Source organism: Xyrauchen texanus, chromosome 48 (assembly GCF_025860055.1).
Source record: "Xyrauchen texanus isolate HMW12.3.18 chromosome 48, RBS_HiC_50CHRs, whole genome shotgun sequence".
In the NCBI taxonomy this organism is placed as follows: Eukaryota; Metazoa; Chordata; class Actinopteri; order Cypriniformes; family Catostomidae; genus Xyrauchen; species Xyrauchen texanus.
Genome location: NC_068323.1, coordinates 2,581,039 through 2,596,006, shown reverse-complemented (window position 1 = coordinate 2,596,006; position 14,968 = coordinate 2,581,039). Strand labels below are relative to the sequence as shown.

General features: G+C 39.1%; 2 protein-coding genes across 2 annotated transcripts in view; both read right to left on the bottom strand.

Annotated features, from left to right (window-relative positions):
• Positions 1 to 4,031: 4,031 nt before the first annotated feature.
• Positions 4,032 to 5,997, bottom strand: LOC127639462 (hepatocyte cell adhesion molecule-like). Its single transcript, XM_052121514.1, has 3 exons — positions 5,944 to 5,997; positions 5,361 to 5,693; positions 4,032 to 4,381 (listed from the first exon to the last, which is right to left on the bottom strand). The coding sequence occupies exons 1-3, from the start codon at positions 5,984 to 5,986 to the stop codon at positions 4,032 to 4,034; spliced, it is 726 nt and encodes a 241-aa protein (XP_051977474.1). The 5' UTR covers positions 5,987 to 5,997.
• A 935-nt stretch (positions 5,998 to 6,932) lies between these two features.
• LOC127639461 (SLAM family member 9-like) overlaps positions 6,933 to 14,968 on the bottom strand; it is a 235,745-nt gene continuing 227,709 nt past the window's right edge. The window contains exons 3-5 of the mRNA XM_052121513.1: positions 8,030 to 8,365; positions 7,527 to 7,805; positions 6,933 to 7,365 (exon numbers count right to left, since the gene is read on the bottom strand). Of these exons, the coding sequence (XP_051977473.1) occupies positions 7,235 to 7,365; positions 7,527 to 7,805; positions 8,030 to 8,365 (746 nt within the window). The 3' untranslated portion in view covers positions 6,933 to 7,234. The remainder of the gene's footprint in view (positions 7,366 to 7,526; positions 7,806 to 8,029; positions 8,366 to 14,968) is intronic.

The following is a 14,968-nucleotide window of genomic DNA, read 5'->3' as shown; positions in this document are numbered from 1 at the left end:
TTGTATTCACTGTTTTATTGGATTACTGTTGAAAGAACTTTACTGTACAGTTTATAGTTGTGACGAGGCAGTCAAGGAATGTGGATCTAATACACAGCTTTATTAACAAAGAAAAAGACCAAGGAGACCAGAGCAGATCAGGCAGATGGCCAGGAGACCAAGGGGACCAGAACAGATGAGGCGGGCGGTCAGGAGACCAAGGGGACCAGAGCAGATCCAGGGGATGGCCAGGAGATCAAGGGGACCAGAATAGATCAGGCGAGTGGCCAGGAGACCAGAGCAGATCCAGGGGATGGCCAGGAGACTAGAGCAGATCAGGTGGACGGCCAGGAGACCAGAGCAGATCAGACGGACGGCCAGGAGACCAAGGGGACCAGAACAGATCAGGCGGATGACCAGGAGACCAAGGAGACCAGAGCAGATCCAGGGGATGGCCAGGAGACCAGAGCAGATCAGGTGGGTGGCCAGGAGACCAGAGCAGATCAGACAGATGGTCAGGAGACCAAGGAGACCAGAGCCGATCAGGCGGACGACCAGGAGACCAAGGGGACCAAAACAGATCAGGCGGGCGGCCAGGAGACCAAGGGGATTTGAGCAGATCCGGGGGATGGCCAGGAGACCAGAGCAGATCCGGGGGATGGCCAGGAGACCAAGGGGATGACCGGGTCAGGAGGCTTGGGAGGTGGCCGTAGGACAAGGACTGGGTCAGATGACCTGGGTGGTGGCCGCAGGGCCGAGAGAGGGTCAAGAGGCCTGGTAGGACAGGGTCAGAAGGTTTCGGTTCATTCCCTCATGAAAGACGTTGAGTACACAGTCTTGTACCTTTTGTCTTTTTGTCTGGTTTTAAATACTTTTTTTTTGCTTAAAATCATAGTTTTTAATATTGTAATTCACCTCAGAGCTGGTTGGTTCTGAACTCTATTGTGAAGGATTTAATGAAATCTCTATGGGAAAAATTAATGGGAAGAATACTTTTTAAACCAAGACTGGTGAAAAACTGGGTGGGCACTGATGTACTCCATTGGAATCGATATTGATGATATTAGCCTTTATATTGCTTATTATTCGGTCAAAAAGAAACCAAGTTGAGTCACCCATGCCTGGTTTGTGGACTGCAGTGTGCAGATCTTGAAGATATACAGAAGAAGAGGAAATTGTGGTTGGAGAGATTCTAACATCTGCTCACATTTCTAATTTGGCTTCATGCGCTTTACTGTTGCAGAATCTAGAAAGTACTTAAAGCAAGAATATCCAGTATAATCAGCTGCTTAACTTACTGCTGTGACTGGCATCCATCCACCACAAAACTCAAGTTTTAATATCTCCATTTTATATTAACTAACATTAAATGAGCAAGCTAAATTTGTTTACCTTTACCATTTCTAAGGATTAGATGTACATGTGAAGTCTTGAAACACACACCTACACTCATACACACAAACACAAATCTAAATCTGGCTCACATCTGGATACAGAGAAAATTAAAATCATAAATTACTGTTTACGTTTATCTTACCTTTTTCTGTGCTTTTCTTTTATAGAATGTTGGATCTGCATAAGTTATCTCTTCTCCATGAGTCTGAACTGTTTTAACAATAATGAGAAATGTAAAAAATGTGTAATATTCTGTTTCTTCTTAAAAACATTAAAGGGATTCAAGTCCACCAAAAAATATATAATTTTGTCATAATTTACAAAGTTTTTTTTTTGGAGTGAACTATACCTTTAATGTTTTCACAGATAATAAAGAAAATATTTTCACTGTTACAAAAAACAAACAAATATATTACATTTCAGGTAACCGAAAAATGTGCTTAATGTGAATAACATCTAAATAAACTGGTTCCCTATTTGCCACTCACTCGACATTGTGTCGATGTAGTGAAACTAAGGGTCGCCCTTGGTAGCCCCAAACACCTCTGATCTTTGAGAAAAGGCCAATGGGAATTGGCAAGTGGAATTTGCATGCTACTCCCCCTCACATAAGGGTATAAAAGGAGCTGGATTGCAACCACTCATTCAGATTTTTTCTTCGGAGCCGAGCGGTTGTTTTCAGCGAGCTGAATTCTCCTGCTGAGCCATTCACCTCTGAAGAGTGAAAAGCTGTTGGATATATGGCACATTGCAGCAGTTTCTCCCCCTCTTGCACCGGTGGTATGCAGAGAACGCCCCTGGGCGTTTCAGCAGCTAAAAGTGTACATTCTTCCTGGTAATAAAATAATATATTTCCTATTTAAAGATGCCTTTCCATCTGTGTATTATTCCTGGTTGCGAGAACATGACCATGGCAACATTGCGGTCGCGGCTGTCCTTCATCAGAGGGACAGCCACCCCAGCAGTTCCAGAGGGACAGCCACCCCAGCAGTTCCCCGGGGGGATTGTCCCTGTAATAAGTGCACTGTAAGTCGCTTTGGATAAAAGTGTCTGCCAAATGCATATATGTAAATGTAAATCACTGCTGCCTGGACCATCAAGGTTGACATCACCTTCGGAGCCAAAGCCGTGACCTTCGTCACTCGGAGGGCGAGATTGGCCCAGCTCCTCGGCCCTTCTACCTATGGGGCTGTGGTGGTTAACACTGGGGGCGATTTGAGGAACTCAATGGGAGATTCTAAGCCGGGAAACCCCGCTCTCACTACCCTCAATGGTGGGACTGTCAGGGGGTACTTGGTGATTCCCCAGGTGGATCATGTGGATCATGTGGTTGCGGTGCTCCTGGTTGCGGTTGCGGTGCTCCTGTGCCCGCAAAGCGCCACTTTGGTGGAACCATCCGAGACACCTGTCCAGGGCTTGTAGGCTTACGTCTTCACTGGTGACTAAGGCCTACTGTGCCACTGGACAGGCCGCCTCCACCCTGGATGCCATGGTTCTCCTGCAAGTGCACCCAGCCAAGGTGCTAAATTAACTGCAGCAGGGTAGTCCTGTCCCAGGGTTGATGCAGGAGCTGGGCACGGTGACCAATCTCGCCCTCCGAGTGACGAAGGTCACGGCGCGGTCCCTTGGGCAGGTGATGTCCACCTTGATGGTCCAGGCAGCGGTGATTTACATTTACATTTACATTTATGCATTTGGCAGACGCTTTTATCCAAAGCGACTTACAGTGCACTTATTACAGGGACAATCCCCCCGGAGCAACCTGGAGTTAAGTGCCTTGCTCAAGGACACAATGGTGGTGGTTGTGGGCCTCGAATCAGCGTCCTTCTGATTACCAAATTACCAGTTATGTGCTTAGACCACTACACCACCACCACTCCACACCACACCACTGTGGCGGAGCCAGTGATAACACGGTGATAACACCGGCTCCGCCACAGCCCGCCCCGGCGTGGAGTCACCCACAGGAAGCAGATGCCACCCGTCTCACGACCGGTAGCTAAGAACCCGAGGAAGGCTTCGAAGCGCCCCTGAGATGGAACAAGACGTTGTGTCCCTCCTGCCACAACACTGAACTACCCCCAGAAATGGCCGGGACCTTGTCTCGAATCCTCAGTGAAAAACCTGAATGAGTGGTTGCAAGCCAGCTCCTTTTATACCCGTATGTGCGGGGGAGTGGCATGCAAATTCCACTCGCCAATTCCCATTGGTCTTGTTCCCTCCATTAGGGAATGGAGGTTACGAAAGTAACCAGGACATTTTATTTAAATAAAAAATTGGATCAACCTGACTACATTAGGTTCAATAAAAATTAATTTTAAGGATCAGATCAGATACAAGCTCTTAAATGTAATATATTCAGTGTAAACAAGGCAACACTTACCCTCTTGATGTGTTTTTCTATGTTTCCTGAAGATGCAGAACATCAAAACTGCCGCCACACTCAACAGAGTTCCAGCAGCAGTTGAAATCAGCACTATCAGAGATACAGAGAGTTCTGGAATGAAACAGAAACAGACACCACTGTAACTGGATTTACCAGCTTTTAGAGAAACAAAAGTATCATGGACTATGAAATCACTATTAATTTCAGAATTCAAAACTAACTTTCTAACGGCAACAGACAGATTAATATATCAACATATGAAACTTAATGTTTACACATCACTGACATCAAGGTGATCAGAAACTTGACCCATCCAATCATGGTCCATTACTGCTGTTGTACCTGAAGAACACGGCTGACAGACTTCAGTAATGTTGAGATGTTTAGTCTGGTTTCTGATGGGATTGTTGATCACACAGCTGTAAGAATCATCGACACACTCCAGATGTAGAGAGAGACTTCTGTTGAGATCAGACACACTGATGGAGGACAATAAACTGTTTCCTTTGTACCAGGAGAGAGTCACCTGTGTCACATTCACCACTGAACACACCAACACACATTTAGAGCTTGAAGAACATTGAGAAGAGTCTCTGATGATCACAGGAACCGGCAGACGAGCTGGAAAGATAATTCAGAGTCAATAAAATAAACATCAAACATCAGTTTCATCATAATCAGTCGCAGCTTATTGTGATCTGTGAGTCTCAGAAGACAAGAGTGTCAGACAGGCACGTGCACACATAGACATCAAAGGGGGCATTAGCACCAGCCCTTCTGGGGTATATATTCCTGTTTGCGCATAGCTTCCCTGTCAAACAAATAAATTAACTGAATAAAAAATCTAAATATCAGGTCGGGAGATGAGACTATGTTGAGTTCCAATGCCCTCCCTCTCTCCGCGTCTTCCAATGCAATCCCTCCTACAGGTGAATATTGTATAATTTTGTCTAATAACGTAATCACAATCCACATATTGATATGCAAATTAGGCGTTAACTAATTTAAATGTGCTCATTTGCATACATTTGACAAGGCACTGCCATTTTTATTATTTTTGCAGTGTTTTTCCTGTAAAATTAACAAAATAGCAGCACCAGCTTTTTTGGTTTAGTGTGAAGATTTGAAGTGTTATGTATTCCAATAATACAAAAAGAATTCAAATGATTTATTGCCTTAAATAAACAAATTATTAGTGAAACTATTTCCCTCTCCTTGGTGCAGTCATTTATTCTCTTGTGATAAACTATTGAATACTAAAGAAGACCGCGATCTCTGTATGAACTGATTATTCTGTAGAAATCTGTATGAAACAATTGTGTGAGTGTGAGGGAATTCAAATTCATTGGTAAGGAAGTCAGAGTTGTGTGAATATATTTAATGTTTTGTTAAAAAAAAAATATATAATTTTAATAAATAATTATGAGAAGGAATCTTTTTTCCACTTGAGCCCCCCAAAATGTCTGTGCACATCCCTGGTGTCAGACCTTCAGTCTTCTCATTACATTGCATGATTTATATTGTTTTTGATATTTATAATAGTATGATGATGATGTGAGAATGAAATATGAAGAGGACACTGATGTTATTCTGTACTCACCATAAACAGTCACATTGAATATATTAAATGATATTGTGTTTGTGATGATCTGTACTTTATAAAGTCCAGTGTGTGCGGTTGTGATGTTTGTGATGGTGAGATCTCCAGTCTGATCGTTCAGCTGCAGTCTGAATCTCAACTGTTCGTCCATTATTGAGGTTATATTTGCTTCTCTGTTGATTTGTGCTATAACAGTATCTGGATTCTGAGCTCCAAACATCCACTGTAAAACATCATCTCTCAGTATTTCAGTATCATCAGTGTGTAAAGTGACAGAATCTCCCTCCATCACTGACACTGACTTAACTTTATCTGGATCAACACCAAACACACCTGCAGACACAAACAAACATCTTTATAATCTTTACAAGTGTAAATGCTTTATTAAACATGAATCTGATGCAATCCTCTCTAATGATCAAGATCTATATTTTACAGACTGATTTGAGGTTCTGTTGGGAAACTAAATTAAACTAAAATATTAAATTAAATAAAAAACAAATGAACACTTTTATGTGGAATAATCGCCAATATAAATCCTGCGAGTTTTCTCTGAACTGAATGAATAAACATCATGACTTACCATCGAAATGCAGCAAAACTAACACGAGAAACATCTTCTTCATTTCTACACGTCGGAAAGAGTGAAATTAGACAGCATGTGACGTGAACGCGCGCTCGCTCTTCACTGACGGGATTTCAGTTGTGCGTGAACGCGCATAAGCGCGTGTCCGCGTTATTGTGACTGAGGCCCGTGATTATATCATCATCACAGAAAAAGTGCATTATATTTATATATGAATTGATGTTACTCATCATGAGTTTTACTCACTGTTAGTTGGTTTAGACTTCTATCTAAATCACTTTGCAGAACTTATCTGAACAATATTTAAACATTATCAGACATTGTGTCCAGTGTGACATGCAGTGTAAGAGATGAAGTGTCTCAAGTGTCTTCTTGGTTCACTTGTTGAGATATTTAATAATCTTCCAGTCATCAGTGCTGAGCTGTAGTTACCTTCTAGAATCATAGATAACATGACTTTAAATCACATTCATTCTTTAAAAGGACCCACATGTTACCCTGCAGCTATATAATGTCTCCAAGTGGACTGTGATCACTTTATATCCATTATAAATCTCTGCTGGAGCGTTCATGATCTGGGAGTGAATAACCTTTAATAATCATATATGTTTGGATGATCACTTGTGATGCTTTTCAATATGAAACAGGAAATCTGATAATTCAGTCTTGCTCGAACTATTATTATCTTTAATATAATACTAGATATTAATCAATGGGGAAACTGTGAGCTTCATATATTAACAGGAGTGGAAAACAGAAACCTTTATACACAAACCAAACACATCCATTAATAACCGTTTGTGCACCAACAGAACAAACCACATTCATTTATCTCACTGACCCAAAAACAGCTCAAACCACAGCAGGTTTCACTGTGAACTGTCACATACATTCAACGGAAACACATTCATGCTTCATTCTGCAGGACAAAAACACACGCTGCTCTTCTGTGGGTCTAAATTAAAAATGAGACAAACACAATAATACTGTATTTATTTATTTATTATGTAATTTATTAACATTTCAACAGGTTTTGCATCTTTTGAATGAAGTTTTACAAGAGCATCTGAATTTAATTTATGTTTTCCAAATTTATTGTACAGAAATGTAGCTTTAAAATATCTAATGCACCATTGTAATTATACACATATATATGTTCCGTACATGAAACTATATAAATACATTTATAATAGTTTGAAACAAGAAAATGTCATTATGAAATAGACAGGACAATTTATCGACTGTTTATTCTTGTTTTAGAATATCTGTTGAATTACTTCATTTCACTTCATGATGGTGATGTCACTTCTCTTCTGGATGTGATGTCATAAACTAGTACAGCAACAGAAGCCACGCCCACCAGAGCAGAAAGGACCAATCGGATCACAGCTTCAGTAAAAGCACAACAGTGAACCCAATCTGAGGAAATAACAGAACAAACAGATGATAGCTGGACTGAGCCGGTTTATGATCTAATATTGAAATAGTTTCGACTAGTTTAACTTCAATCAGAACTCACAACAGTGAATCAAAGAAATTAATTTGCATTTTCAGAGACTGTAAACAATCAATAAACTCACCACCTGAACACGGCTGACAGACTTCAGTAATGTTGAGATGTTTAGTCTGGTTTCTGATGGGATTGTTGATCACACAGCTGTAAGAATCATCGACACACTCCAGATGTAGAGAGAGACTTCTGTTGAGATCAGACACACTGATGGAGGACAATAAACTGTTTCCTTTGTACCAGGAGAGAGTCACCTGTGTCACATTCACCACTGAACACACCAACACACATTTAGAGCTTGAAGAACATTGAGAAGAGTCTCTGATGATCACAGGAACCGGCAGACGAGCTGGAAAGATAATTCAGAGTCAATAAAATAAACATCAAACATCAGTTTCATCATAATCAGTCGCAGTTTATTGTGATCTGTGAGTCTCAGAAGACAAGAGTGTCAGACCTTCAGTCTTCTCATTACATTGCATGATTTATATTGTTTTTGATATTTATAATAGTATGATGATGATGATGTGAGAATGAAATATGAAGAGGACACTGATGTTATTCTGTACTCACCATAAACAGTCACATTGAATATATTAAATGATATTGTGTTTCTGCTGATCTGTACTTTATAAAGTCCAGTGTGTGCGGTTGTGATGTTTGTGATGGTGAGATCTCCAGTCTGATCGTTCAGCTGCAGTCTGAATCTCAACTGTTCGTCCATTATTGAGGTTATATTTGCTTCTCTGTTGATTTCTGCTATAACAGTATCTGGATTCTGAGCTCCAAACATCCACTGTAAAACATCATCATCTCTCAGTATTTCAGTATCATCAGTGTGTAAAGTGACAGAATCTCCCTCCATCACTGACACTGACTTCACTTTATCTGGATCAACACCAAACACACCTGCAGACACAAACAAACATCTTTATTATCTTTAGAAGTGTAAATGCTTTATTAAACATGATCCCATCCTACCTAAATACCACTGTAATATCGCAGATTGATTTGAGGGTTGTTGGGGAAACACAAATAAACGAGTAAAAGATTAAAGTAGCGTAATTATGGTTCATATAAAAATATAATATTTTATGTTGGAATAGTAGCCAATAAATATCATGCGTACTGCGAGAACTGAACGACTTTAATAAATCATGACTTACCATCTAAATGCCACAAATAGAAGCCCAACAAAACTAAGACGAGAAACATTTTCTTCTACAGTCTGAAACGACTCTGAAACGGGACGTGACGGTGAACACACTTGATCTTCATTGACAGCAGCGTGAACGTGCACAAACGTGTATCCACGTTGTTTGACAGTGCCTCGTTATTATATTACCACTAACAGAAAACCGCCCCTAAATTTACAAATTGAAATATTTTAACACATATCAAACAGACTAATATCTCCAGAAACTGTCAAGGAGCGCATGCGTGACCTGCTGCACTTTAACCAAAACCATTACTATTGTTAATTAGGGAATAATATTAATATCAATCATCACTGTTAATGGATGTATCAGTAAAGATGTTTTTTGTATAAAGTGACAATTAGACTGTGAGCTTCATATATTAACAGGAGTGGAAAACAGAAACCTTTATACACAAACCACACACATCTGTTCGTGCACCCAAAAGATCAAACCACATTCATTTATCTCACTGACCCAAAAAGAGCTCAAACCACAGCAGGTTTCACTGTGAACTGTCACATACATTCAACGGAAACACATTCATGCTTCATTCTGCAGGACAAAAACACACGCTGCTCTTCTGTGGGTCTAAATCAAAAAAGAGACAAACACAACAATAATAAACTGTGGTCATGAAGTCATTTGAGAGACTGGTGTTGGCCCACCTGAAGGACATCACTGGACCCTTTCTAGATCCCCGTCAATTTGCTAATCGGGCAAACAGGTCTGTGGATGATGCAGTCAACATGGGATTGCATCAGATCCTGCAACATCTGGACAGACCGGACATATGCAAGCATCCTTTTTGTGGACTTCAGTTTGAATACAGCAGCGCCCTGTTCTCATGTCTATCTCTCAGTGATTACCATCTTTTTGGCAGCAGTTAGTGAGACTGGGGGAATTCACTTCCAGCACCTGTACAATCAGCACTGGTGCCCCCCAGGGATGTGTGCTCTCCCCAATACTCTTGTCCCTCTACACCAATGACTGCATCGCCAAGGACCCCTCTGTCAAGCTCCTGAATTTTGCAGATGACACCGCTGTCATCGGCCTCATCCGAGATGACAATGAGTCTGCATACAGAAAGGAGGTTGAATGGCTGGCTCACTGGTGCAATCATAATAACCTGGAGCTGAACATGCTCAAAACGGTGGAGATGAATTTGGACTTTAGGAGGAACACCCCGACACTTACCTCCCTCACCATTCTGAACACTTTGGCATCAGTGGAGTCATTCAGGTTCCTGGGCACTACCATCTCACAGGACCTGAAGTGGGAGACCCACATTGACTCCATTGTGAAAAAGGCCCCTGCAGAGGTTGTACTTCCTTCACTAGCTGAGGAAGTTCAACCTGCCACCAGTGCTGCTGATCCGGTTCTACTCAGCAGTCATTGAGTCTGTCCTCTGCACTTCAATAACTGTCTGGTTTGGTGCAGCTATGAATTCAGATATTAGAAGACTACAGAGGACAGTTCGGACTGCTGAGAGGATTATTGGTTGCCCCCTGCCCTCCCTGCAAGAACTATACACTTCCAGAGTGAGGAAAAAGACTGGAAAAATCGGTTGCCTTCTGGCAGACACTACTGAGCACTGAGCACCAGAACCGTCAGGCACAGGAACAGTTTTTTTTCCCTCTGGCTATACATCTCATAAACAGTTAAAACTGCCCCATTGAGAAATAATTATGTGCAATACACAGTTTAGTAAATTTATATTATCCAACATATCCTCTTCTGACATAGGATATGAAGAACATACATTTTTAGGAAAACTATTTACTCTAGGAAGAAAATACGTTTTGCATGTGTAAAAAACAATCAATTACTTACCATCCAAATGCCACAAGCAGAAACACAGCAAAAGTAATACTGGAACCATGTTCTCCCGCAGTACGTCCAATTTAGTAAGTAAAAACAGGCAAATTAATTTCGTGTATTAATGTCAGTCTCAGACGCACGTCACAGATCACACACACAGTTCATTCACTGACTGTCTGATGCATATTACACATCTAAATGGAAAAGCGTCCTCAATCTAATAATCTGAGGGCAATATGGGGCACACATGATGTTTTTTAGCAGTCCATTTTTATCATGTCCACATCTGAGGAACATCTTGCTGATAATGTCATTTTTTATTGTAGCAGCAGTTGTTTGGTTCAATCACTGGTGTGCTGTTTGACAAATATCAAATATCAGTTTGAATTTATTCACCACTTATCAGCAAATGCTGTATTCTCCTGTTGCCATGCAAAGGTCACACACGGGCAGGTTGCTCCGGGGGGATTGTCCCTGTAATAAGTGCACTGTAAGTCACTTTGGATAAAAGCATCTGCCAAATGCAAAAACGTAAATGTAAATGTAATCTGTTCAACCAATACACCATTTAAAATATCTAAGGCTGCAGATTCCTTCCAATGAGAGTATTGATCAATCTAAATGACTGTCAGAAGATGATTTCTTATTTTGTATTTCTTATAAAGAGTACACAATAGACAACCCAAAAAACAAACAAACAGGAAGTCTGTAATGTTTAATGTGTGTTCATGTATTTCATGTCTTTTATTTTTAAAAGTCTAGTTCCTGTTTCATGTCATGTGGTTCCCTTGTCATGTGATTTCATGTGTTTTGTTTACATTGGTTTGTTGTTTCATTATGTTGTTATCAGTTCTAGTTTGTCATTGCTTTTAGTTTATTAGTCTTGTTTATAGTTCGGTCTTTTTATTGGTTTTCTTGTTATAGTTTAACCCAATGTCTGTGTATTTAAGCCCTCGTGTTTGCCATTGTCTCTTGTCAATTCCCTGGTGAAAAAACAAATATGCCAAGTATACTTGAAGCCAGACTAATTATCAATATGCTTCAAGTGTGTTAATGAATAGTTAACTTGAAGTGTGCTAAATTGGAACAACTTCAAGTACACTTAGTATACTTTAAGTATATGCCTGCGTAGGGTAATTACATGCTTGATTAGTGATATTAAAGTGTACTTTGTGTTACAAGTACATTACAAATGAATTGCGAGTGTCTTTGAAACATAAAGCAATAGCCTATACCATAAGTGTATTATATTGGAGTAAAAAAGTATATGCTCAGTAACACCTTTGGCTTATTCCAAATAGTACAAATTGCACACTTTGTCTTCAATAACAAACTGTTATTACTGAGCTATACTTTGTACAATATACTTTAAACATTACATCATGTTACAGAAGACAGTATTTTAAATGTGTTACCTGCATACTAAAGGCTGATTTTCTTGGGGGACTTTTTCACCCAATGCTGAATGCACTTGTTTTCAAGGCCATTACAATAAATAACATATAACATTAATAACAGACAGTGTTTATTTAAATCTCACATGGTTTAACTGTAGCTCCCTCCAATGACAGACATGAGGCATGAGATCATGGTTAAAAGACTGTGTTTAATCCATCAAATTAACCCATGAGAACTGGGATAAAGGAAAAAATAACAAGGAATAAAATAAATAAAAGCATGTGTGAATGTCCTTTGTCTACATTTGAAGCCCCACATGCCTATACAACAGTCAGAAACACGGTATATCACAGTATCAGGCAGCATAAACGTTTCACAATAACTTTTAACTTGCCTTTAAAGCAATAATTCAATTAGAAACAACATACAGAAACATAGCATATAAAATTACAAAACATTTATGCACTAAAGGTTCCATACACACAGTGTATAAAATTATTGCACTTCAACATGTCAAAATAAATCACCACAGTGATATTAATCAAATGTACCATTAATTTACCAAATAAACTTAAATTAAAACATACCTCATAGGCTGCCAGTCTCTTATGAGGGGCTAAATCTCCTTTCATTTTACTCCTCGTCTTCTTTCTTCTAGGTTTGTCTGCTTACATGTTTACTTTGTGTAGCTGTCGCCGATTTATTTTCTGTCGTCTTTTTTGGCGCTTCGCTCAACAGGTGTTTTCTTAATTAGTTCCGGGCGGAACACGAGAACCGCAATGAATAGTTCCGAACTACTACTACTACTAAAATATAGGTACCAAAAAATAGCAGGACAAACAGCTATAATTTAAACAGTTAACACCAACCATGCTTTTAAATTAAAAGAACGCTGAAAGAAAGAAAAAAAAAAGGAAAATCGGCCACACACAAACTACACATTGTTATTTTATTCTTGCTGAAATGCTCATTGTTACACTTGCACCTGATGGCTACTCACCTAAAATATATGTTTAAGTAAATTGCTAATAAATACACTTTAAAAATAACCAGAATTTTCACTTCAATTATATTTTTTCTAAAATGTATTTTTAGATAATATACTAAAGTACAATTATTTTAAAGTGTGTTAAAAGTTGTATTGTGAAAATTGGTAAAAGCATGATGCTAATATACTTTAGATATATTTAAAGATAGTAGAATTTGTGTTAGTATATTTGCAATATACAATATAAACTAATATATTTCAAATACAATAAAGTATACTTTTTTCACTAGGGAAGTATTGAATATGAGAGTAACTTTTTTTATTTGTTCTAGTCCAGTCAAGCCAAGCCTAGTCTAGTTTACAGTCAAGGATAGTCAAGTTTATGTTCATTGTTTATGTTTAGTTCACGTTTAATATCAGGTTTATTGGAACCACGTTGTAAAACTGCACTTGGGTTCTTCATCTTCAAATCTTCGTCATTGTCAGCACCAGAACATCGCTACAGAAATAAAAGACATCAAATACATGAAAACACACATTAAACAAAGTCCATATCTTTTATTTGTTATAGCAGTGTAGATTATGTTCCAGCAACGATGACGTCTGTCTGTTGACTGCAATAGTGCATTACAGGACATCCATAGTAAATATTTTCCCAAAAAACGCGAATTTGTAGAAGAATCCTTAGAACTTCCATTGTTTACATCATGAAATCCGGAAACACATGACGTCATCCTTTTTATTCGACAAACTATGCGCGTCTAACTTGCCCTTCGATACAACAAACCGTATAAATGCGTTTAGTAGAGTATCTGGATAGTATCGCACCCCTGATGTTTTCTGAATAAAACTGGCTTCATAGATTTAGAAAATAGCGCATGAGAGCAGCCATTTCTGATGACGTCAGTTCATGCATAGGCAAATAAATATCTACCAATATCACTCTAGAAAGTTTAAATTTATGAGCAAATGTAACCAATGAAATTACGAATACGGCAATATGTGGGTATTGATAGTTAGCATAAATCATCGTGTCATTTCATGTAAGAACATTTCTCATTGGAAGATTCAAACGCGCGCGCTCTGTCGCCTTGACAACGCTGGCAGTTCAGAAATGCACACAGACAAGCACTTACAGAAAGCTAGCGTCACTTTCAAATTTGAAACATAGCTTGCTAAGACATAGGGCTTTAGCCTGTTGTGTTGTGTCTCCCACAGCATTGTGTATTTATTTCATAATAAGTCTGAAATATGATTTTTATTCCTTTTTTCATTTGTGTTTGCACCTCTTTGTGTTAGTAACAGATTGAGTCATTTCAAATATTTGATTTTAAAGTCTCAAGTGTTAGCTTTCTAAAGATACTTGATTATGTGTGTAGTCAGAGGGACTCATGGGTAATAAACCTTTTATTTTTATGTAATTTACCCCCATTTTTCACCGCAGTGGGGGCGCAAGGTAACATGTTAAATTAAAAGACAGACTGTGAGCATGTACGGTGCATAATAAACCCTTTACACAGAAACTACACATGCAAACTAACCACATACATCCATTAATAGACACACTTTGAGGATTGAAGCTGTTTGTTCACCCAACAGATCAAACCACTTCATTTACTCACTGACCCAAACAGAGCTCAATAAACCACAGCAGGTTTCTCATTGACTCACTAACTCAGTTTGAACACGAGTCTGAATAAATACATTTTATAACTTTCTTTAGATTGTTTAAATGGGGAAATTCATTAAGAAAGAGAGGAACATGTTAGGGAATGTTTGTTATTTGTTTTAGCATATTAATCCAGTGATGTCACTTCTCAACTGGATCTGATGCCATAAACCAGTACAGCCACAGCAGCCACGCCCACCAGAGTAGAGATGACCAATCGGATCACAGCGTAACCACAACAGTGAACAAGATCTGAGGAAACAACAGAACAAACAGATAATAACTGAGCTTTAATAATGAAATATATCACAGTTTGGACTAAGAGATCTGTCTTGAAGCACAATAACAAGTACCTTCTCTTTTAAACATTTTGTTTTGTGTTGGATTAATACCAGCAATTCAAAACTGACTGAATACTTGCACAGACTGTCTGACAGCTA

Coding starts and splice junctions, on each gene's coding strand:
- LOC127639462 (XM_052121514.1), bottom strand. CDS start 5,986: ATGAAGAAGATGTTTCTCGTGTTAGTTTTGCTGCATTTCGATG. Junction 5,694..5,943: donor AGTTTTGCTGCATTTCGATG/GTAAGTCATGAT, acceptor TTGTGTCTGCAG/GTGTGTTTGGTGTTGATCCA. Junction 4,382..5,360: donor ATTCAATGTGACTGTTTATG/GTGAGTACAGAA, acceptor TTATCTTTCCAG/CTCGTCTGCCGGTTCCTGTG.